At 38.7% G+C, this 24,032-nt stretch overlaps 2 protein-coding genes across 3 annotated transcripts; one reads left to right on the top strand and one right to left on the bottom strand.

Moving 5' to 3' along the window:
- Positions 1-2,396: 2,396 nt before the first annotated feature.
- znf142 (zinc finger protein 142) lies at positions 2,397-10,573 on the bottom strand. The gene is made up of 8 exons (XM_052142485.1): positions 10,440-10,573; positions 8,906-9,111; positions 8,465-8,599; positions 7,518-8,345; positions 6,669-6,846; positions 3,608-6,599; positions 2,994-3,099; positions 2,397-2,896 (listed from the first exon to the last, which is right to left on the bottom strand). Exons 2-8 carry the CDS (start codon positions 8,991-8,993, stop codon positions 2,412-2,414), a joined length of 4,812 nt encoding a protein of 1,603 aa, XP_051998445.1. The 5' UTR covers positions 8,994-9,111; positions 10,440-10,573; the 3' UTR covers positions 2,397-2,411.
- Positions 10,574-10,712: 139 nt separating this feature from the next.
- On the top strand, positions 10,713-21,370 carry LOC127654932 (mitochondrial chaperone BCS1). 2 transcript variants are annotated; one of them, XM_052142498.1, is made up of 8 exons: positions 10,713-10,843; positions 11,010-11,384; positions 12,455-12,594; positions 13,023-13,217; positions 15,018-15,081; positions 18,357-18,529; positions 18,824-18,941; positions 20,661-21,370. In XM_052142498.1, the coding sequence occupies exons 2-8, from the start codon at positions 11,065-11,067 to the stop codon at positions 20,911-20,913; spliced, it is 1,263 nt and encodes a 420-aa protein (XP_051998458.1). In that variant the 5' UTR covers positions 10,713-10,843; positions 11,010-11,064; the 3' UTR covers positions 20,914-21,370. The 2 variants fall into 2 exon arrangements, with proteins under 2 accessions (XP_051998458.1, XP_051998459.1); XM_052142499.1 differs by having other exon boundaries at positions 10,721-10,843; positions 11,013-11,384.
- The last annotated feature ends 2,662 nt before the right edge of the window (positions 21,371-24,032 follow it).

Raw genomic sequence — 24,032 nt, forward strand, 5'->3', positions numbered from 1 at the left:
GGGGTAATTCCGCCAGCAACCGCGAGAGAGTAGACTATACAATAACACAATAACGTTCTAATGTATTAATATATAAAAATAAATGTTGAAAATTGAGGTTTAGAGAACGTTAGGCGAATGTTTGTGCAACGATCTATTAAAGAAAACTTTCCTGGCTAACCAAAAACATACCTTAAAAATGTATGGTCTGGGAACCAAAAACTAACGTTCCCAAAACGTTCTCCATCCATCCATCCATCGTCAACCGCTTATCCTGTGTACAGGGTCGCGGGGGGCTGGAGCCTATCCCAGCTAACATTGGGCGAAAGGCGGGGGACACCCTGGACAGGTCGCCAGTCCATCGCAGGGCCCCAAAACGTTCTGGGAACCAAAAATTGTTAACTGGGGTTACACTAATACTATTTAGTCTCCCATTCAGCTCATGAAAACACGCTGCGTGATCATGAGGAAGGATTATATCGAGATTTAGACTGGAATGCAGTTGCAAAAAACTTAATATAAGAAAAACTGTCTCTTGTTGTTACTTGCTTGCTAGTGATTACAATGATATAATCTAATAAATATTTAAGATTCCACACAATTTCGTGATCAATTATCAAATAAGCAAATTTGTGACATTAACGGTGTTAACTCATTTTGTACAAAAGGACAGGTTTTCTTTCATGAAAGCAAGATTTTTCACATGCATGTTTTGCATAAAATATTCACTCAAAATTGTATGCTGATAATATCAGTTGTAATGAAAAATAATGATTAAAATAGAAAAATGCAAAATAGAAACATTTTCACAAGTGGACTCAAACATGGACCCCTGGTAATGATCTATGTAATATTAAGTGTACTGTTATTAAAACAAGATACAATGCTTTTTCTTACGTAACCACAGTGAACACATCATGTGCAGTGCTTTAAAATATGATATCTAATTATAATTGAGCATGGTAAAAGTGCCTTTTATAAATCACTTATATACTGCTACTCTCATTACAAACTGTATGATCATGATCAAATTAAATATACATTTATATCATGAATTCATCTTTTTTTACACTGAAAAAAGCCAATGTTGTCTTTTTAAGGAATAAACATGAATAAATATAGTTTCAAATATTTCTTGGTTTCCATAAGTGTTATGATCAAGATGGCATGTAATACTTCCACATGTTTTCAAAGAAAACTTTCCTAACTGCATACATACAGACAGGGGCGTAGCACCAGATTTTGGGCCCTGGGTAGAGTACTAGGGCCCCCTTAACAATTTGGGCTTGTTGTGAGGATAATATCCAGTATAAACATTTTAGATGGATATTTAACAGTACTAATTCAAGGGGGTAGCTCAGCGAGTACTGAAGCTGACTACCACCCCTGGAGTCACGAGTTTGATTGCTAATTCATAAATATTTCACAACTATTTATTTTTAAACACACATTATTTGAATGATGCAACACATTGTTTTAAAAAAAAAACTAAAGAAAATAAATTATACACATACATTTTTTTTTGTTTTCTTGTTGGCAAAGTCACTATAATATTTCTGAAATAAGAAGAGTGCCAGTTTGTTCCATCTATTCGGAGATATTTCTGCTCTCAGGTAGTTTTAGAAAGTGTTAACTTGCCAACAGATATTTGCACAGGGTTCAAAATTAAATTAAAATTAGGGCTGTGTATTGTTACATAATAAACAAAATAATAAATGCAGTTTCATGTTTATTGTTTACATGCATAGGCTGTTCTATTTACAAATATTTACATAGATACTCAAAACACATGCTAAATCAGAACGGTCTCTTTAAATAGATAATGGCATCTGAGCATAACTACAGCCGATTTTGTTCCTTACATATTTCTTTAGTGGCTTAATGTGAGGAAAATTTCACATGTATCCCATGGAGATCTGAAGAAATATAACATTTAGGCATAATAGATGAACATCTGATTTTCTGCACTAAAGTCAAATATGTTTATATATTAGATGCATGAGTAGTGGCAGATGTTGAGTTTGATTTGAATAGTACACGTCAATTTAGTAAGCAAGCATCTGATAATTGTTCACTGTTTAATAAAAAACACGTAATGATGCAGTTGCTAATAATGTTACCTAACACCTGGTGAATATTTCCCTTTTTGTCACCAAGACAAATTGCTTGTGTGTAAGATTACTTGGCAATAAAGCTGATTCTGATTTATTTTCTTACCAAAAGCAATTTCTTTTCTCTTTTTACATGTGGTAAACAGACTCTTGCCACCTTTTATTCCAAACAACAGTGTTATTACTGTATGTATATAACAAATGAGAATATAATGGAATGTAGCCTTTCAAAGGGCCCCCCCCCCTCCAGTGAGGGCCCCTTTTACTCAGGCCCATCATTACCCATGTACCGCCACCCCTGCATACAGACACAGTACATGGCTAAATATCTGTTGCTTTTTGCACTGGTTCTGAAGCAGTTTGTCTATCCTCTTGTCTTTCATCTTCTTCTCCAGTCCAGGCCTTCTGTATAACTAAGCTAGAGGTCCCTTGATCCTTACCCACACCTTGTTGCGCGGGCAAGTCTGGGTGGTGCCTCTTAAGGTGTTTCACAACCTGAAATTTCTGTTTGGCCCTGTAGGGACAGTGGAGGCAGTGAAATGGCAGCTGATTGGTGTGGGACAGGTAATGATGGCGGAGACCTGCAGGCCAGCGGAATGCCTTCTGGCACACGGAGCACACGTAAGGTCTCTCCTCGCTATGCTTTCTCTGGTGAGTCTTGAGCAGAAAGCTTGTCTTGAAAGCCTTGCCACACTTCTCGCATATGAAGGAACGCACGTCTCTGTGGCGTGTCTCCCGGTGGATGCGCAAGGCATCGGCACGGTTGGTGCGGTACTCACAGTCCTCGCATGAATACGGTTTGGCCCCTGTTGGAGAAGATACAGAAGATAAACACATCAGTGCAAGAATGCTACTGTCAGAGTAATGGCCAATCACTATTATTCAACAGCGTATGATACACACCTGTATGTTTTGTCATGTGATACTTCAGCTGGTTGACCCATTTGCATTTGTAGCCACATTCTGGGCAGAGATATTTGCGCTCATCCATGTGAATCCTCATATGATACTAAAATAAGAGAAAGCATTAAATTGGAAACACCAACATGTTTTATATGTATAAAACAATCTCAAAACTAAAAACACTTCTCATTAAAAAAGTTGTAATTTTGCAACATATGTAGGAAATCATGACCACTCATATTAAAACGAAATCTCCGGTCATATCAGTAGCCTTATAAAAGGAGTTTTATTCTATGTGGAGAGGGTCCGCACATGGGGGCTCACATGCCATGTAGAATCACATGACAAGGCAAATACTACTTGCTTAATCTCAGTAACTGTCTTGTTATTTTACACTTTCACTCATTGATTAAAGTTGTGAATACTACATTTCTACAATGGCATCTGAAACTGAAAACTATAGATTTTAAATGATGCTGTATCCAAGCCGCTAGGTGTCAGTGGAAGACACAAAATGACACAAAGATAAAAGTTACTGACTTTAAGTAATCTAAACACCCTAAACTTCCATCGTCTTTGTTTGAATCACCACTGTGCCAAATGGTAGTTTATACCTTCAGTCGTGAGGGATCAGCACAGGCGTAGCTGCACTTCTCACAGTGGTAAGGTTTCTCTCCTGAATGTATTCGAATGTGCCAGGTGATCTTCTGCTTATTCCTGGTGGAGAATTCACATTCAGTGCACTTAAAGAGGCAGGTTCCTCCATGCGATCGTACATGCTGGTCAAACACCACTTGATGGGTGCAGGAGAAACCACAGACATCACACTTTAGAGTTTTCTCAGACGCTGGCCCATCTTCATGCTCATCTAACATGTGCTGGATGAGAAGAAGCTTTTTATGGGTGCTGAAGAAGCAAACCAAGCACTGGTGGGTGACAGAGATCTTTCTTTGTTTTTCTGGACCATCTTGAGTCTCAGAGTGCACTTTAGTAGCAACATTCTCGATTTCAGAGTGGTCACGACGCAAATGAGCTTTGAGAGCAGCTTGGCGGTTGCAAGTGAAGCTGCAATGAGCGCAGGACAGGCTGTTGGCCTCTGGATGTGCTCGGTTGCAGTGTTGATTGAGGGCAATATCAGAGCTGAAACGTGCACTGCATTTGCAGCAATGGTGGTTTAGCTCACCGGTGTGGCAGCTCAAGTTGTGGCGACTGATGTCGTTGAGATTATACGCCCTGTAGTCACAAAGAGAACAAAAGTGTGTTGCCTGTTTGTTGTGGATACGTTGATGATGCAAGCGTAGTCTGGATGTGGTGCCAAATGTTTGGCCACAAATCTCACAGCTATGCCTCCCAACACCTGTGTGCAAGGACTCATGGGCCTCCAGTCGGTAGCGGCGTATTGTACTAAATGCACAGAAGCGACATTGGTGAGGTCGAACTCCCTCGTGCTTCACAGCGACATGCTGTGTTAGACAACGCTCTTGTTTGCAGGTAAAGGAGCAAAGATTGCACTGAAGTTTAGCTGACATTTTTCCTTTAGTAACCTTTTTATCTTTCCGGTGAGCCAGGGTGTGATGGTTTAGAGATTTTTCAGATTTAGCCACAAATGAGCAGTGTGGACACTGTCCTTCACCTGGTTTCAAACAGCCCTTTATCTCATGGCTTGTTAAAGCTCTCTTCTGATGGCACTGAAAAGGACAGTTGGGACAGGAGAATCTGGGATTTGAGACTTGTGGTCTTTCTTTATCCTTTGAATCTCTTTCAGAGTAATTTGCCCCATCTTCCTCCTGATTATAGTCACTAAGGCTACACTCTTCTTCAAACTCCTCCCTGTTTTCGGCCAGATCTATTTTTTTATGTGTGCTTCTTCTGCATGTCGCGCAATGACGATCTATTGTGACTTTCCTGACAGATGAAAAAGAACATAGTTTGCAAGTATATCTACCATCATCTTCAATATAGCCAGAGGTCTCATTATTTACGGAGTCCACGACCTCAGCCAGAGCTGGCATAGCATTGAAATTCTCATTTTCTCTACTCATGACAATTGTCTGCCTTCCTTGTGATGTGGTTTTCAGTGAATCAGCCACACTTACTATTGCAGGGCTTTCAGGTTTAGCCGAATCTTGCTCGCTTGAATGTGTATCATCAGTAACTTCAATAGTTTCAGGTTGCAAAGTGATGGATCCTGATTTACTCTGATTCAGAGCAGTACTGGTGTCTCCTTTTAATTTGCTTTTTACCTGTATAGATGCATTGCTCCCTGATTGACCTACAGTGCTTACAATGTTACATTTCTTTCTACTCCTAAGCTGCAATCGGCACTTCTTGAGACAATGGGTGTTTAAAGAACGTTGCTGTTTAAACTGCATGCCACATTCCTGGCAGCGTAGTTCCGCTTTCATCACCTGGCAGGATGACCTGCAGTGCCGGATTAAGGCTGCCTGCTTTCTGGTCATATAGGAGCAGCGGTTACACTGGTACATGCTGTCCCGTGTCTGGACAACAAGCATCTGCACCCTGCCCTCTAGTATGAGGGCTTTAGCCTGGTCTTTATCCTGTCTCCTCATGACCTGCAGACGAGTCTCTGAAGCTGAGGGTTCTAGATATGAGTTTGAGATCAAGCTCTCTTGGTGAACTTCAGAATTTTGGAGTCCCTCCCTGTTTCTTTCACTTCCTGTGGCTGGTGGTAGGTTGTCAGTGTCACTTTGATCCTCACAGTAAGCTGTCTCGTTATCATCGTCCTCATCTCCTGGCTCTGGGGTGCTTTGGTGGACTGAATGTAATGAATGATACCCAATGTCGCCTCCAACGGGTGCATTAAAACCTGCATTCCCGATGTTTACAGTCTCAGCAGGCAAAGGCTTTGTCTGTGTGTTACCCGTGCTTGTTTGTGAATTGAAAAGTGAGATATCACACTGTTCTTCATCAGTGGGAGTTGGATGTCCTTTGGAAAGTTTACATGCCTCTTCTCTTGCAGACACAATATTAGGACTGACCTGCCGTACTAAAGTCAGTTCTCTAATTCCTCCTGTTGTGGCTACTATTGCTTCATTCTCATTGTCATTTATGGAGATATTTTGTGAGTCATCTATAGTCTCATTAACTTGTTTTGCATACTTAGTATGTTCCCCGTTAGCAGAATTTGCAATCTGAGTTTCCGCAGTTTTGAAGAAAAAGCTCTGAGTAAAATCCGCGGAGTTCTGCTCTTTCTCTTTCTCTGCATACTTCTCAAGCCACCCCACATCTCCGGGCACATATCCGTGGGTTTTCTTTTTGTGCAGGAAGAGGCCTGTGTTGCTAAAAGTGGTGTAGCGACAGAGCGCGCAGCAGAACACACGTGTGCGTGTGTGCCTGCAGTTCTCGTGACTATGCAGGGCTTGCCGGTACTTTGATGTGTAGGGGCAAAACTTGCACTGGTAAATAGGAGGTTGGAGATCTGTGTTTGTGGAGTGCTTGATCTGCATGTGTCTGTACAGTTCAGTCTTTCTCTTGCAGGAATATGCACACACCTCGCAGATCAGAGACTTTTCTTGGTGACGGAGTTTATGGCTGTTCAGCTGGTCGATGCGGTGGCAACGATATGAACACTGATTACATTTGTACCTAAGAGAGATGGATCAGTTTCTTTTTATCACAGTTTTATTACAGAAAACAATCAAGGACAATGCATACCTCAGATCTCCTGCATGCTTACGCATGTGCACAGTGAGATAGTGTTTCCATTTAGTAACATATCCACATTCTGAGCACATGTGCTGCTTGTCATTGGAGTGTGTCAACATGTGCTTTGAGAGGTACGTCTCATCCCGACATCTGAAGTCACAAATAGTACACTTGTGGGGCTTTTCACCTGTAAATAAAAATTTTCATTCTATTCAAGCATGATCAATGAGTAATTAAGGGAATAATTTACACAGCAATGTACACTTTGTCATCATTTACTCACCCTTATATTATTCCAAACCTGTATGACTTTTGTAGAACATACAATCATTTTGTAGGGAAGATAATCAGTGAATAATAACAACTAAAAATATATTTTGGCCTAATCTTTATACAAAGCTGTCATATCGTCCTTGTGGCAGTGTGGTTACTTCAATCTGGGTGGCAGAGGACAAGTCTCAGTTGCCTCCGCTTCTGAGACAATCCATGCATCTTATCACGTGGCTCGCTGTGCATGACAATGCGGAGACTCACAGCATGTGGAGGCTCATGCTACTCTCCGTGATCCACTTACAACTCACCACGCACCCCATTGACTACAAGGAGGTTACCCCATGTGACTCTACCCTCCCTAGCAACCAGCATGCCCCGGATTCAAACTTGCGACTCCAGGGGTGGTAGTCAGCGTCAATACTTGCTGAGCTACCCAGGCCCCCCGAACACTGGATATTCTGTAAATATTCACATTTTGTGTTCCACAGAAAAAATAACGGTTTTGGAATAACATGAGAATGCGTAAATGCCAAATTAAACTTTTTGCATGAAGTACTTATTAGAAATCTGGATAATGCATCTCACCTGTATGCATTAGCATGTGTCTTTTTAAGACTCTTTTGTGAGCTGTCGCAAAGCTGCACTGTGGACAGTGGTGTGTTTTCTCATTGGCATGAAAGTGACCAACATGCTGATCAAAATCTACAGGGTTGAGGGTGGAGAAAGGACAGAAACTGCATTTCAGCTCCTGTTTGCCTGGATGCCCCTGTCTTTTGTGCTGCTGGAAACGGCTTTTATTTGAACAGGAGAAGTCACACTGTGGGCAGTGATAAGCCTGATGCGTGCCGAAATGTTTTTCCATTTCTTCTCGACTCCCAAAGAAGATGCTGCAGGCATGATGACGGCACTCAATGGCCTCAATTCGATGCTCGTCTAACACATGCTTTTGAAGCTTCTTCTTTTCTGTATACTGAAATAAGCACCCCTTATGAAAGCAGAGCAATGACTGCCCATCTTGTGTCCTATTGTGGGACTTCATATGGATCTTTAATGCCTGACTCTGACTGAACATCTTTTGGCATGTTGGGCATGTAAACAGCTCTGTATTTTGGGCATCCTCCTCTTGATGTCCGTGCACACTGGTGAGGTGTCGTCGCAGAGAGTTGCGTTCCACAGCTCCATACTCACACAGATGACACTGATGGAGTTTCTGTCCAGTCTCTCTCAGTTTATGGACACGTAGTTTACTCTTGCTTGTAAAGTAGTGTTTGCAGATGGGGCACTGCAAACTGGGGTCAGGGTAATGAAGGCGCATGTGCTCCACCAGATGGGAGCGAGTTTTAAAGCAGCGTCTGCATTCTGAGCAGATATGTGTGTGGAACATGTGTTCGGTGCCTGCTGCAACATGGTCCACTAAACAGAAACAGGCAGAATAATTCAGATTTGGGATTACAATTATTCTAATCATAATATACCTCTTCAAATTAAAGGGTATACAGTACATATACAAATGGATTGTTTGTATGTTCTACCTTTAGCTGTAGACTTTCCCCGGCTAATGGTGGTTGCTTTTTTTCCCTTTTTTGTTGATGCTTTCAATCTTTCGGCAGCTTTTTTCTTGCTTTTAGGCAACACTTGTACATCCGACCCCTTCCACTGAGACAAAGCTGTGAAGCAAACAACACATTTCTTATGACCTGTAAGCTGACAAACTGTAATAAACCACATAAATAAATAAATGTAATATTGATTTGAAATGATGTAATTATGTAAGAAAAAAACCACAAAAGTCAATTATTGAATTTAGCGGTCATTATGCAAACATTATCAGACAGCAGACTGAAGCGATTGACCAGACTCAAGTGTTCTAGAGAGCCGTGTAATAAATATGAATAATTTCCACATACCGATGCAAGCATCATATTGAATATGTAATAAACATCATTGGCTTGATAAGTACTGTTTTATTTTACCTTCAGATGTGACATCTGTTGCATGATTTTCATTTTCCACATGATTACAGAGTTGTACTGCATCACAGCCAGGCTCTTGCTGTTCCATGTTACAATGTGCATAAAGCTCCAAAGCATCAGTGAGTGATGGAAAAAAAATCTATTACAACCATAGATCAGTGCTTACAAAATCAGGACCATCTGTTTCCCAGGGAACCATGACTGTTCTGCAAGACCATTGAGATTAAAATGTAATTAAGCCTAATGGTTTCTGTAAAGTTTTGAACAAAAGAAAAAGTAGCAGATTTATTATTGCACAATTCTGTGACTAGAGGTGGGGAAAATAAACATGTTCCAATTAGCCTAAATCTTTATTTGAACAATCCCAATGCAGTCCAAATCCAAAGATTGGTATTTTGTTTGCAGTGCTGGGTAGTAACAGATCACATGTAATCTGTATTACTATTATGTAATCAGATTACAAAAATAAATTACATGTAATTATATTAAATAAAATTTTTAAAAACTCATAATCAGACTACAGTTACTTTTTATAGATTACATGATTACATACTAACAAGGCAATGGCAGTAAATTGTTAATAATCTATTGATAGTTTTCATATGAATATCATTGCTGTTAGATTTAATGTTTATTTAATTCATGTAATGTTTAATGCATTTTTTAAAAAGGATCTCTTTTCATTATCAATACATTTTCTTCCTCTTTGTACTTTTTATGTTAAAATGATTATCGTACTCAAATGCATGTGACATAAAATAAAATTAGGTAAAATTAGTAATCAGATTAGATTTTCCCCTCAAAAATGTAATCTATGATATTACATTACTGATTGCATTTTTTGTCATATCATTTGTAATCAGTACCCGATTACAATTGACAAGTTTTCCACTGCACACTGTTTAGCTTTGTTTGTGTTAATTATTGTATCTGTTAAATAAACATCAATTAAACTGCATAATTTGGGCCCTGTTGTTAATTTTTAAAATCAATATTTGCGTACTGTACCAAGTTAGAAAGTTAGCTATATAATTTATAGCATTAGGTGGGAGAGAATTTCTTTAAGCAAAATAAATATTATAACTGAAATATACCAAAATGAACCAGAGTAGAATTTAATCGTATCGAAATCGAATCAAATCGTGAAATCTGTGTTGATACCCAGCCATATCTGTGACCGTTTAATCAGTCTGACTAATGACAGGAAAAGACACGGTTTTAAGTATATTCGTCACAGAACATAAAACAATCTTGTGAGATAAGTATTATGTGAACAGTTACAACGAATAAACACGATGCGAGGAAGCATGTTTTCCTTAAACAGATTTCTGACCTACTGCGCTTCTATTCATGTTGCTTTCACTCTGATAAACAAATAAACAACGCAATTACAGTAGAGACAGAAGACTGATCTGTTTAATTAAAGTAAGACTGTTAGGATGTGCTGAAACTAGATAGCATATTGAATAAAATCCTTTAGTAATGATTATCCTTATTACTTTATATGAATTACTTGAATAAAATCAAGCATTACCTGTACTTGTCTGGACGTAAACAATGAAAGCGGCGCCATTTCTGGACGATTTGTTACTCAGAGACAAAACATACTTTTGAGAGACACATTTTGCATACATAGTGGAGAATTCTAAAGTTTAAAATGCCCAAAATCTATCTAGATTGTTTCACAACTATCTAAAAAATATCGTGCACGACTGCTTCTATTTAGTCACAACGGCACTATTAAAGTGCAACATTTCAGACGGAATTATTTTCTTGAACACCGGAAGCAATACAGAGGTCGCCATGTGATTTGTCCAATGAGAGAACACTATGCAAGCTGCTGTCTAGTGCACTACCTAGCTGATTCGCTCCTTTTTGGTTTCTTTTAAATTAACAGACAATGTGTGAAAGATGCTTTGTCATGATATTTGCACTGCCGTAAGTATAGTCATCTTTTCATTTTTTATTGATTTAGTAAATAATATACATTATATGTTATAGGAACTTACCAGTGTGTGCACAAATTTGTAATATGTCTTGTAATGCTCAAGGTTCTTTCAAAATATTATCACATCAAAATGGTTTAATCCCATGTGCTGTAAAGCAGGGGGAAATAAGACTCTTCCTGATTGATATAAGTACCTGAAGACACCTTCACCATGACCCTCTCAGATTTCATTGGAGCCTTGAAGGACAACCCTTACTTTGGGGCAGGCTTTGGGCTTGTTGGCATTGGCACAGCACTTGCAGTTTCCCGAAAAGGGGCACAGATTGGCATGATCTTCTTTAGAAGACATTACATGATCACACTGGAGGTCCCCAGCAGAGATAAAAGTTACCACTGGCTGTTAAGCTGGATTACAAAACATGCCAAACACACACAGCATTTAAGTGTTGAGACCTCTTATATGCAGCATGAGAGTGGGCGAGTCCATACACAGTTCGACTTTCATCCCAGTCCGGGCAACCACATTATTTGGTAAGACCACACTTTATGTAGAGAGAACATTAGTTTCACAGTGTGCTATTAAAGGAATAGTTTAACCAAAAATGAAAATGTTCTCATCATTTATTTACTCACCCTCATGCCATCCCAGATATGTTTGACTTTCTTTCTTCTGTTGAACATAAAAGATTTTTAGAAAAATATCTCTGCTCTGAAGGTCCATACAATGCAAGTGAATGGTGGCCAGAACTTTAAAGGTCCAAAAATCACATAAAGGCAGCATAGAATTAATCCATATAACTCCATTGTTTAAATCCATGTCTTTAGAATTTATATGATAGATGTGGGTGAGAAACAGAACAATATCTATGTCCTTTTTAATAATAAATTCTCCCTGCCTAGTGCAAATCATCAAAAACAAAAGAAGAATGCGGAAGTGAAAGTGGCGATTTATAGAAAATAAGGACGTTTCTCACACACCTATCATATCACTTTTGAACATATAGATTTAACCACTGGAGTCATATGGATTACTTTTATGCTACCTTCATGTGCTTTTTCGACCTTCAAAGTTCTTGCCAACATTGAAATGCATTGTATGGACTTACAGAGTCGAGAGATTCTTCTAAAAATGTTCATTTGTGTTCTGTAGAAGAAAGAAAGTCATACACATCTGGAATGGCATGAGGGTGAGTAAATGATGAGAGTTTTGTTTTGGGGGGGTGAACTATCTCTTAAGTAAAATGGGGTCCAAATTGTTATGCTGGTAATGGAAAAATGTTTATTCAATTAGTTCATTAGTATTAAAAATGCAAAATAGAAGCATTTCCAATGTGTTATCTATAATTGTTGTATTCAAAATGGGGTCAAAATGTAATTATTTACCTATCTTCTGTTAAAGGAATAATGACTCGAAGAACAATTTACTGTCATTATTGCACTCACTAGCGTTACCAACCAATGTGGTATACTCTGGGTATATTCATAGTGATGTTGCTTTAGACAGTTTACATTTGATGTGCTGCTTATTTTAGCTTCCCAGCAGGAATCAATAATATACATCCACTTATCTTCATCTCTAATTAAAGCTGTGTTTTTTTAAGGTATGGAAGGAAGTGGATCAGAGTGGAGAGAACCAGAGAGAAGCAGATGGTCAACCTGCACACAGGAACTCCATGGGAGTCTGTCACCTTCACTGCTCTGGGTAGAGACAGGCAGATATTCTTCAACATTCTCCAAGAAGGTATGAGGTAGAAAATGGACTGTTTCCAACACTGGGTGATTCTTTATCTATAGGCACTTTTGGTCCTGTGGACTTAAAAATAAACATAAAGCATCTGAGAAGTAGCAAAAATAAATGATGAAGGCATGATAGAAAAGTTTCAAGACAGTTGTAATGCATATAAAAGGTTGGAATCTATTAGTTTGAATAAAAATGAAACCCCTGGGACATAAAGTGCCCATATTTGATGAAACAACCATCTACGTATATACATATATTCCTTTTTCTGTTCACTCAATGGCTTGGGTCTGCTCTTTTGTGAACCTGCTGTGGAATACTGTATTCATTTACAATAGATCTGCTGTAGATCGCAGTATAAACATTGTACATTTTACGACATTGTAAAAATGTGTTGCAGCCAGTAAATGAGTGAATCTTTGTCTATGCAGCTCGTGAACTTGCTTTAAAACAAGAAGAAGGTCGGACTGTGATGTACACTGCCCTTGGAGCAGAGTGGAGACCTTTTGGGTTTCCTAGGCGACGGCGGCCCCTGTCATCAGTAGTTCTGGAGAATGGAGTGGCGGAGAGGATTGTTGATGATGTGAAGGAGTTCATCGGCAATCCCAAGTGGTACACAGACAGAGGTGAATTATTACAGGATAACTTGACAGTCAAAGATTAGCTCCAGTTCACATTTTCTAAAAGAAGTCCTTTTAAGAGTTATAGGGATAGTTCACCTTAAAATGAAGATTCTGTCATCTTTGACTAATCCCTCATGTTGTTCCAAACTCGGATGACTTACTTTCTTCCATTGAACATAAAAGGAGATTTAAGGTAGAGTGTTAACTCAGTCACCATTCAATTTCATTGCAATGTTTTTTGACATACAATGATGGTGACTGAGGTTAATATTCTGCTTAGGATCTCATTTTGTGTTCCACAGAAAAGAAAAAGTCTTAAAGGTTTGGAAGAACATAAGGATGAATAAATGATGACAACATTTTCATATTTGGTTGAACTGTCCCTTTAAGAATTAACCCATGTCAGGGAAATCTTCTCCCATGCCATTAACTTCATTGGATTGCATTGTAATATTTCATGAGTATATATATATATATATATATATATATATATATATATATATATATACACACACACACCTAAAGGATTATTAGGAACACCTGTTCAATTTCTCATTAATGCAATTATCTAATCAACCAATCACATGGCAGTTGCTTCAGTGCATTTAGGGATGTGGTCCTGGTCAAGACAATCTCCTGAACTCCAAACTGAATGTCAGAATGGGAAAGAAAGGTGATTTAAGCAATTTTGAGCGTGGCATGGTTGTTGGTGCCAGACGGGCCGGTCTGAGTATTTCACAATCTGCTCAGTTACTGGGATTTTCACGCACAACCATTTCTAGGGTTTACAAAGAATGGTGTGAAAAGGGAAAAACATCCAGTATGCGGCAGTCCTGTGGGCGAAAATGCCTTGTTGATGCTAGAGGTCAGAGGAGAATGGGGCTGACTGATTCAAGCTGATAGAAGAGCAACTTTGCCTGAAATAACCACTCGTTACAACCGAGGTATGCAGCAAAGCATTTGTGAAGCCACAACACGCACAACCTTGAGGCGGATGGGCTACAACAGCAGAAGACCCCACCGGGTACCACTCATCTCCTCTACAAATAGGAAAATGAGGCTACAATTTGCAAGAGCTCACCAAAATTGGACAGTTGAAGACTGGAAAAATGTTGCCTGGTCTGATGAGTCTCGATCTCTGTTGAGACATTCAGATGGTAGAGTCAGAATTTGGCGTAAACAGAATGAGAACATGGATCCATCATGCCTTGTTACCACTGTGCAGGCTGGTGGTGGTGGTGTAATGGTGTGGGGGATGTTTTCTTGGCACACTTTAGGCCCCTTAGTGACAATTGGGCATCGTTTAAATGCCACAGCCTACCTGAGCATTGTTTCTGACCATGTCCATCCCTTTATGGCCACTATGTACCCATCCTCTGATGGCTACTGCCAGCAGGATAATGCACCATGTCACAAAGCTCGAATCATTTCAAATTGGTTTCTTGAACATGACAATGAGTTCACTTTACTAAAATGTCCCCCACAGTCACCAGATATCAACCCAATAGAGCATCTTTGGGATGTGGTGGAACGGGAGCTTCGTGCCCTAGATGTGCAGCCCACAAATCTCCATCAACTGCAAGATGCTATCCTATCAATATGGGCCAACATTTCTAAAGAATGCTTTCAGCACCTTGTTGAATCAATGCCACGTAGAATTAAGGCAGTTCTGAAGGCGAAAGGGGGTCAAACACAGTATTAGTATGGTGTTCCTAATAATCCTTTAGGTGAGTGTATATTGGTTTGTTTTATATTTTAATTCATTTCAAATTTAAGTTTTATTGTTGAATATGTTTCAATCAGGTATTCCATATAGGAGGGGCTATCTGCTGTATGGACCCCCAGGCTGTGGGAAGAGCAGTTTCATGTAAGCACAGTTACTTTGTTAATCGTTCAAGGTGTCCCAGATATGATGATTTAACAGTATAGTTTGTCATAGTTTGAAAGCCAAGGTTCCCAGGGTAAAAACATGAAAATATCAGGGAATTTAGAATGGTAATTTATAGACCTGGAAGACCAGTAATTTCTAGTTATTCTTTGTTCCAATATAATTAATTAGCTAGATATCATTTTATTTTTAATATCCCAATGTGAGCCACTTTCAAAAAATAAATATATATTAGGGCTGTCAATTGATTAAATTTTTTATATATGTAATTATAATTACATGGTGCGCCGATTAATTAATCGCATATACAAATTTTTGCTGAGAAAGCCCCTTATATAAAAATAACTCAATATATAATGATTATACATACAGTATCTCACAAAAGTGAGTACACACCTCACATTTTTGTAAATATTTGATTATATCTGTTCATGTGGCAACACTGAAGAAATTACACTTTGCTACAATGTAAATTAGTGAGTTTACAGCTTGTATAATAGTGTAAATTTGCTGTCCCCTCAAAATAACTCAACACACAGCCATTAATGTCTAAACCGCTGGCAACAAAAGTAAGTACACCCCTAAGTGAAAATGTCTAAATTGGGCCAAATTAGCCATTTTCCCTCCCCGGTGTCATGTGACTCGATAGTGTTACAAGGTCTCCGGTGTGAATGGGGAGCAGGTGTGTTAAATTTGGTGTCATCGCTCTCACACTCCCTCATACTAGTCACTGGAAGTTCAACATGGCACCTTATGGCAAAAAAATCTCTGAGAATCTGAAAAAAATTATTGTTGCTCTACTTAAACATGGCCTAGGCTATAAGAAGATTGCCAAGACCCTGACACTGAGCTGCAGCACGGTGGCCAAGACCATACAGCGGTTTAACAGGACAGGTTCCACTCAGAACAGGCCTCGCAATGGTCGACCAAGAAGTGGAGTGCACGTGCTAAGCATCATATCCAGAGGTTGTCTTTGGGAAATAGACGTATGAGTGCTGCCAGCATTGCTGCAGAGGTTGAAGGGGTGGGGGGTCAGCCTGTCAGTGCTCAGACCATACGCCGCACACTGCATCAAATTGGTCTGCATGGCTGTTGTCCCAGAAGGAAGCCTCTTCTAAAGATGATGCACAAGAAAGCCTGCAAACAGTTTGCTGAAGACAAGCAGACTAAGGAAATGGATTACTGGAACCATGTCCTGTGGTCCGATGAGACCAAGATAAACTTATTTGGTTCAGATGGTGTCAAGCGTGTGTGGCGGCAACCAGGTGAGGAGTACAAGTGTGTCTTGCTGGGGCTGCATGAGTGCTGCCGGCACTGGAGAGCTACAGTTCATTGAGGGAACCATGAATGCCAACATGTACTGTGACATACTGAAGCAGAGCATGATCCCCTCCCTTTGGAGACTGGGCCACAGGGCAGTATTCCAGCATGATAACGACCCCAAACACACCTCAAAGACGACCACTGCCTTGCTAAAGAAGCTGAGGGTGAAGGTGATGAACTGGCCAAGCATGTCTCCAGACCTAAACCCTAGATCCCTAAACCCATCCTCAAATGGAAGGTGGAGGAGCACTAGGTCTCTAACATCCACCAGCTCTGTGATGTCGTCATGGAGGAGTGGAAGACGACTCCAGTGGCAACCTGTGAAGCTCTGGTGAACTCCATGCCTAAGAGGGTTAAAGCAGTGCTGGAAAATAATAGTTGCCACACAAAATATTGACACTTTGGGCCCAATTTGGACATTTTCACTTAGGGGTATACTCTCTTTTGTTGCCTGCGGTTTAGACATTAATGGCTGTGTGTTGAGTTATTTTGAGGGGACAGCAAATTTACACTGTTTACAAGCTGTACACTCACTACTTAATTGTAGTAAAGTGTCATTTCTTCAGTGTTGTCACATGAACAGATATAATCAAATATTTACAAAAATGTGAGGGGTCTACTCACTTTTGTGAGATACTGTATTTATATCAATATTTCATTATACATAGTTGTCTTTAAATATTTAAAAATTATATATATATATATATATATTCAGATAATTAAAATGCATTACATTCCTGTAGCAGAAGAGTTAATCATTGATAAGACAATACAAAAAGTGGCTTTAGAAAACAATGTATTGTTTACTACCATATTATTGATCATAAGTCAATCACTGGCATACAGTTCACAGCGATCCATTTCACAAGTGAATTTGTCAATCAGTTGGAGATTTATTATGAGGGCTTGTTTAAGGGCCCGTCAATTTACACCTATGTCAGACATCTCGGTTGTGTTGCGTCATAAACATTAAATGTTTAGGTCACTGTGTCAAGTTAAATATAGTTTAATACTCCATCTTTAAACATATCTTGAGATCACTAAGATGACATTTGCGCTCCTTTGAGTGTTTTGAACGCAAGAACGTAACGCATGTTTGAGTTGTTCTGCCTACTGTAGTGTTTCTTCACTGTATAAACTGCACGTTGCTCATACAGCTGAAATTTCACTTACTGCGTCTGGAGTAAACAGGTGGTACTACAAGCTTGCATTTCTCAGGAATCTTACTTATTATGGTCCGTGGGCATGTGATTAATTGCGTAAATTTTTTTAACGTGTTATTTTTTGTCAAATTAATCACACTGAATTTACACGTTAAATCGACAGCCCTAATATATATATATATATATATATATATATATATATATATATATATATATATATATATATATATATATATAAAATGCTAGAATTGGGACCTGACCCACTTATGGAAATCATTATCCACCCCAGCAATATCTAAAATGATTTGATAACACGTTACAACTAACAATGAACTATATGATTTTTACAGCATAATCTTTGTTAATGTTAGGTAATAAAATGCAATTGATCATTGTTACTTTGTTAGTTCATAGTGCATTAACTAATGCTAACATTTACAACTTTTAGTTTCAAAATGTATTACTATATGTTGAAATTAACATTAACCAAGATTAAATAAATGCTGTAAAACTATTATCCATTGTTAATTTATGTTAACTAATGTTGTTAGCCAATTTTAACAAATTGAACCTTATTGTAAAGTGTTACCAATGATTTAACAAAAATCTTAATCCAGTTACTGTTTTCACAAACAACTAGTAAAGTAATGGATTTTATTGGTCAAAATGTGTGGGCAGGGAACCTGTAAATTAGTGTTATTTCTGTGTACAGTATGGTTGCAATAAAGTAATGAGCTAAACATTTACTGTATTGCTGTCATTTCACAGAACTGCGCTGGCAGGCGAACTGGGCTATAGCATCTGTCTGATGAGTCTCAGTGACCGCAGTCTGTCTGACGATCGTCTGAACCACCTGCTGAGCGTCGCTCCACAGCAAAGCATCATCCTACTGGAGGATGTGGATGCAGCCTTTGTCAGCCGCGAGCTGAAACCCACAGAGAGTATGTCACTTTTGCAAATAAGCAAACACACACACACACACTTGTATTTTTGAAACTCTCTATCTATGTAAACTATGCGTTGAATGTTTCATGAATTGTACAAGCTGAATATGTCATGGATGGGTGAATCTCATGAAACTTGTAAAGAACAAATCCAGGTCATATTTCACCTCTAAATTAGAAGAATATGAAGCCATATTGTGACATTGATACACACCTAGAAAGAGTGGGAACATGCTCTCATCATATACACCAAGAACAATACTCTTAAAATGATCATGTGTTTTCTCTCAGATCCACTGGCCTATCAGGGCATGGGAAGACTCACCTTCAGTGGACTTTTGAATGCTCTGGATGGAGTGGCATCATCAGAGGCCCGTATTGTGTTTATGACTACTAATTTCATTGAACGGTACTGCTCAGTTACCTTTGTTTCAAATTTTAAATATTTGTCCTCTGCACTTTCACCTCTTATATCACAATGGAAAGGAACAACAAAAAATCTGAAAATTAGTAGCATTAAAGTGTATTTCACAACAGTCATGGTTTTCAGAGTCATGAAAATGGTAGTGATAGACAAATATGTCACCCAAGGCGATTAATAGGGTGACATTTGGCCATTTTGAGATTATTGAAATCGGACGATAATTGTACCTGCTTGGCCAACAGAAGCACCCCCTTTGTATCAGTGCCAATCTCTTCCAAAAGTCTTGTTAATGGAAAGGTCATAAAAAAAAATTCTCGAACATATTATATTGATTTTTATAATTTTTTTTTAACCTGGATTTCACCATAATAATAGCCATAGAAGCTGGCATTGCGTTAAAAACAAGCACTTTGTTTTAAGTAAATATTGTTTATAAATGTATATATAAATAAATATGTGTATTACATTTCAGCAGTTTTGTTCAAATCTCATTAGATGACATTCAATTATATGTACAGTATACTATACCACCGATCAGCCACAACATTAAAACCACATGCCTAATATTGTGTAGGTCCCCCTTGTGCCACCAAAACAGTGCCAATCATATTCTTCTCACCACAATTGTACAGAGCGGGAGTTACTGTAGACTTTTTCAGTTCTGAGAGTTGACCTCTCTCATCAACAAAGTGTTTCCATATGCAGAACTGCCGCTCACTGGATGATTTTTGGTTTTGGCACCATTCAGAGTAAATTCTTGAGACTGTTGTGTGTGAAAATCACAGGAGATCAGCAGTTACAGAAATACTCAAACCAGCCCATCTGGCACCAACCATCATCCATGCAATTATCTAATCAGCCAATCGTGTGAAAGCAATGCAGTGCATACAATCATGCAGATACGGGTCAGGAGCGTCAGTTAATGTTCACATCAACCGTCAGAATGAGGGAAAAAAAATTATCACAGTGATTTGTACCGTGGCATGATTGTTGGTGCCAGATGGGCTGGTTTGAGTATATCTGTAACTGCTGATCTACTGGGATTTTTACGCACAAAAGTCTTTAGAATTTACTCTGAATGGTGCCAAAAACATCCAGTGAGTGGCAGTTCTGCAGATGGAAATGCCTTGTTGATGAGAGAGGTCAACAGAGAATGGCCAGACTGGTTCAAATTGACAAAGTCTACGGTAACTCTCTGTACAAATGTGGTGAGGAAAATAGAATCTTAGAATGCTATTCTGAGATGCGGGTTAGTGCTGTTTTGGCCGCACGAGGGGGACCTACACAATATTAGGCAGGTGGTTTTAATGTTGTGGCTAATCAGTGAATATCAGCATTATTTTGGCAATCAGCCTGCTTTCTAGATATCTGTATCTGCATCAGTTGTTGATAAACCCATGATAAATTCACTAATATCAGGGATTTGTTTTTTAATTATAATTTAATATGTTCAATTGGGATTTACAGGTGTGGAAATGCTGTGGAAATTAATAAAATATTTAAAAGTAATTGAAATATTATATCAGCTCTGCTATAAATATTTCACCAAAAAAGAATTGCTCTTTGTGAGTGCAAACTATATAATCTGGACAAACTATATGACTGGAAATTTCATGGAATTTTATTGATCAATATGTCTGGAAACCTTGAAAAGTGTGTTTTTCTTCTGATTAACTCTGCATTGTTTTCTCCATATTTCCAAAGAATGGACCCCGCTCTTGTCAGGCCTGGTCGTGTTGATCTGAAGCAGTACGTGGGCTACTGCTCCCATTGGCAGCTGACTCAAATGTTTCGGAGGTTTTACCCACAGGAGTCTGCGGCTGAGGCTGAGCGATACGCAGAGCAAGCGCTGGCAGCAAACCCAGAGCTTAGTGCTGCTCAGGTTCAAGGACACTTCATGCTCTATAAAACAGACCCGGTTGGCTCTATCAAAAATATCGATAAGATAAAGGTTTGAAGACATGATAAGAGAACAGACTTTTGTATATATAATGCAAATGGAACCACAAAGGATTGATTAACATATGAGGTGACTGGATCATGCTTATATTTTGATCTGGATAAATACTTCACACATCTGAGAAATAAAATCCAGCTCAAGGAAAAAAAAATGTTTTCTCTGTTATTGTTATGGGTTTGGTGTCTATAGATGACATCATGCACCAATTATCTGTTCAAAGTCCAGGAATATCCAGTGACAATTGTACCTGCTTGGCCAGCAGAAGCACCCCTTTGTGTCAGTGCCAATCTCTTCCAAAAGTCTTGTTAATGGAAATGGTTATAAAAATGTATCTTAAACATCTTATATAGATTTTGTTTTACCTATTATTATTTTTTAACCTGGATTTCGCCAAAATAATAGCCATAGAATCTGGCATGGCGTTAAAAACAAGCACTTTTTTTTTTTTTTAAATATTGTGTTTATAAATGTATAAATAAATTATAAATGAATGACTGGAAAAGTCAAAAGTTCTCGGTTCCTTTCTGAGAACTAATGTTGCACTAAAGGAGGTAGAGTTGAAGTTGACTGCTCATGTTGCTTGCCACTGAAGCACCTTAACAGTTGATAATTTAGGAAGCATTGTGGAAGACATTTCCAAGAAAGGTATCAGTTTACACAGAACGAAATGCACAGCTCTAATTAATTTGGTCATAGGACATGAAGACCTTCTGGAGGATATAGAAAGTGGACCATACTCTCTTATTGTTGATGAGAGCACTAATGTCACAACCAGAAAACAACTAGTCATCAGATATTACAGAAAGAAGCGCTCACAAATCAATAGCACCTTTGCAGGAGTGATACATATAGTTGCTGGTGATTCACTGACCATAGCAAATGCTTTGTTCAAATTCCGGGATGACAACAAATTGTCCATACTGAACTGCATCGGCCTTGCAACGGATGGCTGTACCACAATGTGTGGGCAACATAACTCAGTGCTACAGAAATTCTGTGACCGCAATCCTCATATTGTCTACATTAAGTGGGTGTGCCATTCTCTTCAGCTCTGTGCATCAAAAGCTGTCAGTGTCTTGCCCAGAAATGTAGAGAACATGGTTTCCCAGACCTACAGCTGGTTTTCAAATGCCACCCAGCGTCTACAAAAAAATTCTGAACTGTACAAAACCATAAATATAGGTGAAAGCCCTCTGAAGAGTCTGCAGCTGTCAGATACTAGGTGGCTCTCTATTAGCGAGTGTGTCAACCCTATCCTTTCACGTTATGAGGAGCTTAAGTTGCATTTCCAGCTGACAAAATATAGTGAGAGGAGCTATGCTGCAGAATTACTGTACCAAATGTACAGCGACAATATTAACCTGATCTACCTGAAATTCCTCCAACCAATTGTGTCAGAGTTAAACAGAATTACTAAAAATCTTTCAACTTGGCAAACCCAATCCTGCAAAACTTCTCACAGAACTTGTAAGGTTTTACCAGTCCCTTCTTGAGTGTATAGGGTTGCAGAAGACATTCCAGAGCTGACAGGACATCAAGGAGTTTAACCTTTCTGATGAGAGTCTTTTGCCCATTGAAGCTGTAGACTTTGGGGTGCAGTTTCATCTGGCCTTGCATGAATAAAAGTAAATAATTGACCAAGCAGAACAGGACATGAAACGCAGGGGCAAGGACTACATGCTGGAGTTATCTAAGGAGATTAGTAAGAGACTTCCAGATAACATCAATCAATTAGAGGCTCTCAAATTCCTGTCACAGAAACATGTTCTGCCCTCAAGCAAGCCAAGGCTTGATGATCATCTCTTTTTCCACCTCTTCAAGGGAGATGTAGGAAAAGCAGAGCAACATTGGAGAGTAATTCACACTCTAGAATGGAACAATACAGAAGCCAACAAAACAGAGGACTTCTGGGTAGAAGTTGCTGCAAACACAGATACTGCAGGTGGTAAAAACTTTGAAGATCTCAGATATTTTGCATTGCAGCAATTGAATGTTAATTTCCCCAGATGTCACTGATTAAAACAAGCTACGAAACAGGCTAGAGCAGAAGTCTTTGCTAAATAGAATGAGGATCTGAGCTTACATGCAGAGAAGAAAAATCTGCTGCCATGAATTCAAACCATCACCACGGATGCTTTCTCAATTTACTACTGAAATCTATTCAGCACCACCTGAGGAGGAGGGGGAAAAGAAGACAAATGTATAAAAGAATACATCCCTAAGATGTAGATTGTTCTGTTCAAAGTTGTAATTGAAAGGAGGTGGCACAGTTAGGCCTCATAAAATGTAACAAGAAATTTTCTGAAGTGTTATGAAAAACGAGAAGACAAAAAAGAACAAAAATAAAGGAAAAATGTTCAAGTTCATCCAGAAAGCATATAGTTAATATCCTTGGTAATAGCTAGTTTTTGTTAATTGAGTTTGCCAGTGTAGATTAATTTCATATTGACACTTGTGTTTTGACAGAAGCAGCAGAGAGAAGAGAAGAGAAGAGAAAAAAGTAAGTACGCGTCACATATGCTGTAGATACAAGTATTTGTAATGGTCTTGACGAGGGTTTAGAAAATATTAAAGAGAACATGTTCTTGTTTTTCCTTAATTGTATAAAGGTTGTGTAAAAGAAGAATTGTGAAAGGTAAGAGAATAGTCAAAAACTCTGGCTTAGAGAAATCCAAATGGATGCTATGTCAGTTGAACGCATGACAGTGTTATTCATATTTATGACATTTTTAAATAATTTATCATGCAAAGTGCTTCAAAGATTGTAAAATTAAAATCAGATTGATTTTCTGAAACATATATGGACAAATTACCTAATTATTACATAATTACTACATTTAATTAGGGCATACTACATTTTAGCCTAGCTGAAACCATTCAAATAGGATTTAAAATAAATAAAAAGCAAAGGTAAACATTTCTTTTAAGTTTTTGTGGGAATACAGAAGTTGTCTCTGATTGGACGGGGAAAAAATTGGGCTACTTTTCCTTTTGGGAGGATTTTGAATTATTATCGAGCTGGAAATTGTTCTTAGATCTGGCAACCCTGCGCTCAGGAGTTTGCGGTTAAGGCTGAGCGATGCGCAGAGCATGCGCTAGTAGCGCACACACAGAGC

This window comes from Xyrauchen texanus, chromosome 14, assembly GCF_025860055.1.
Source record: "Xyrauchen texanus isolate HMW12.3.18 chromosome 14, RBS_HiC_50CHRs, whole genome shotgun sequence".
In the NCBI taxonomy this organism is placed as follows: Eukaryota; Metazoa; Chordata; class Actinopteri; order Cypriniformes; family Catostomidae; genus Xyrauchen; species Xyrauchen texanus.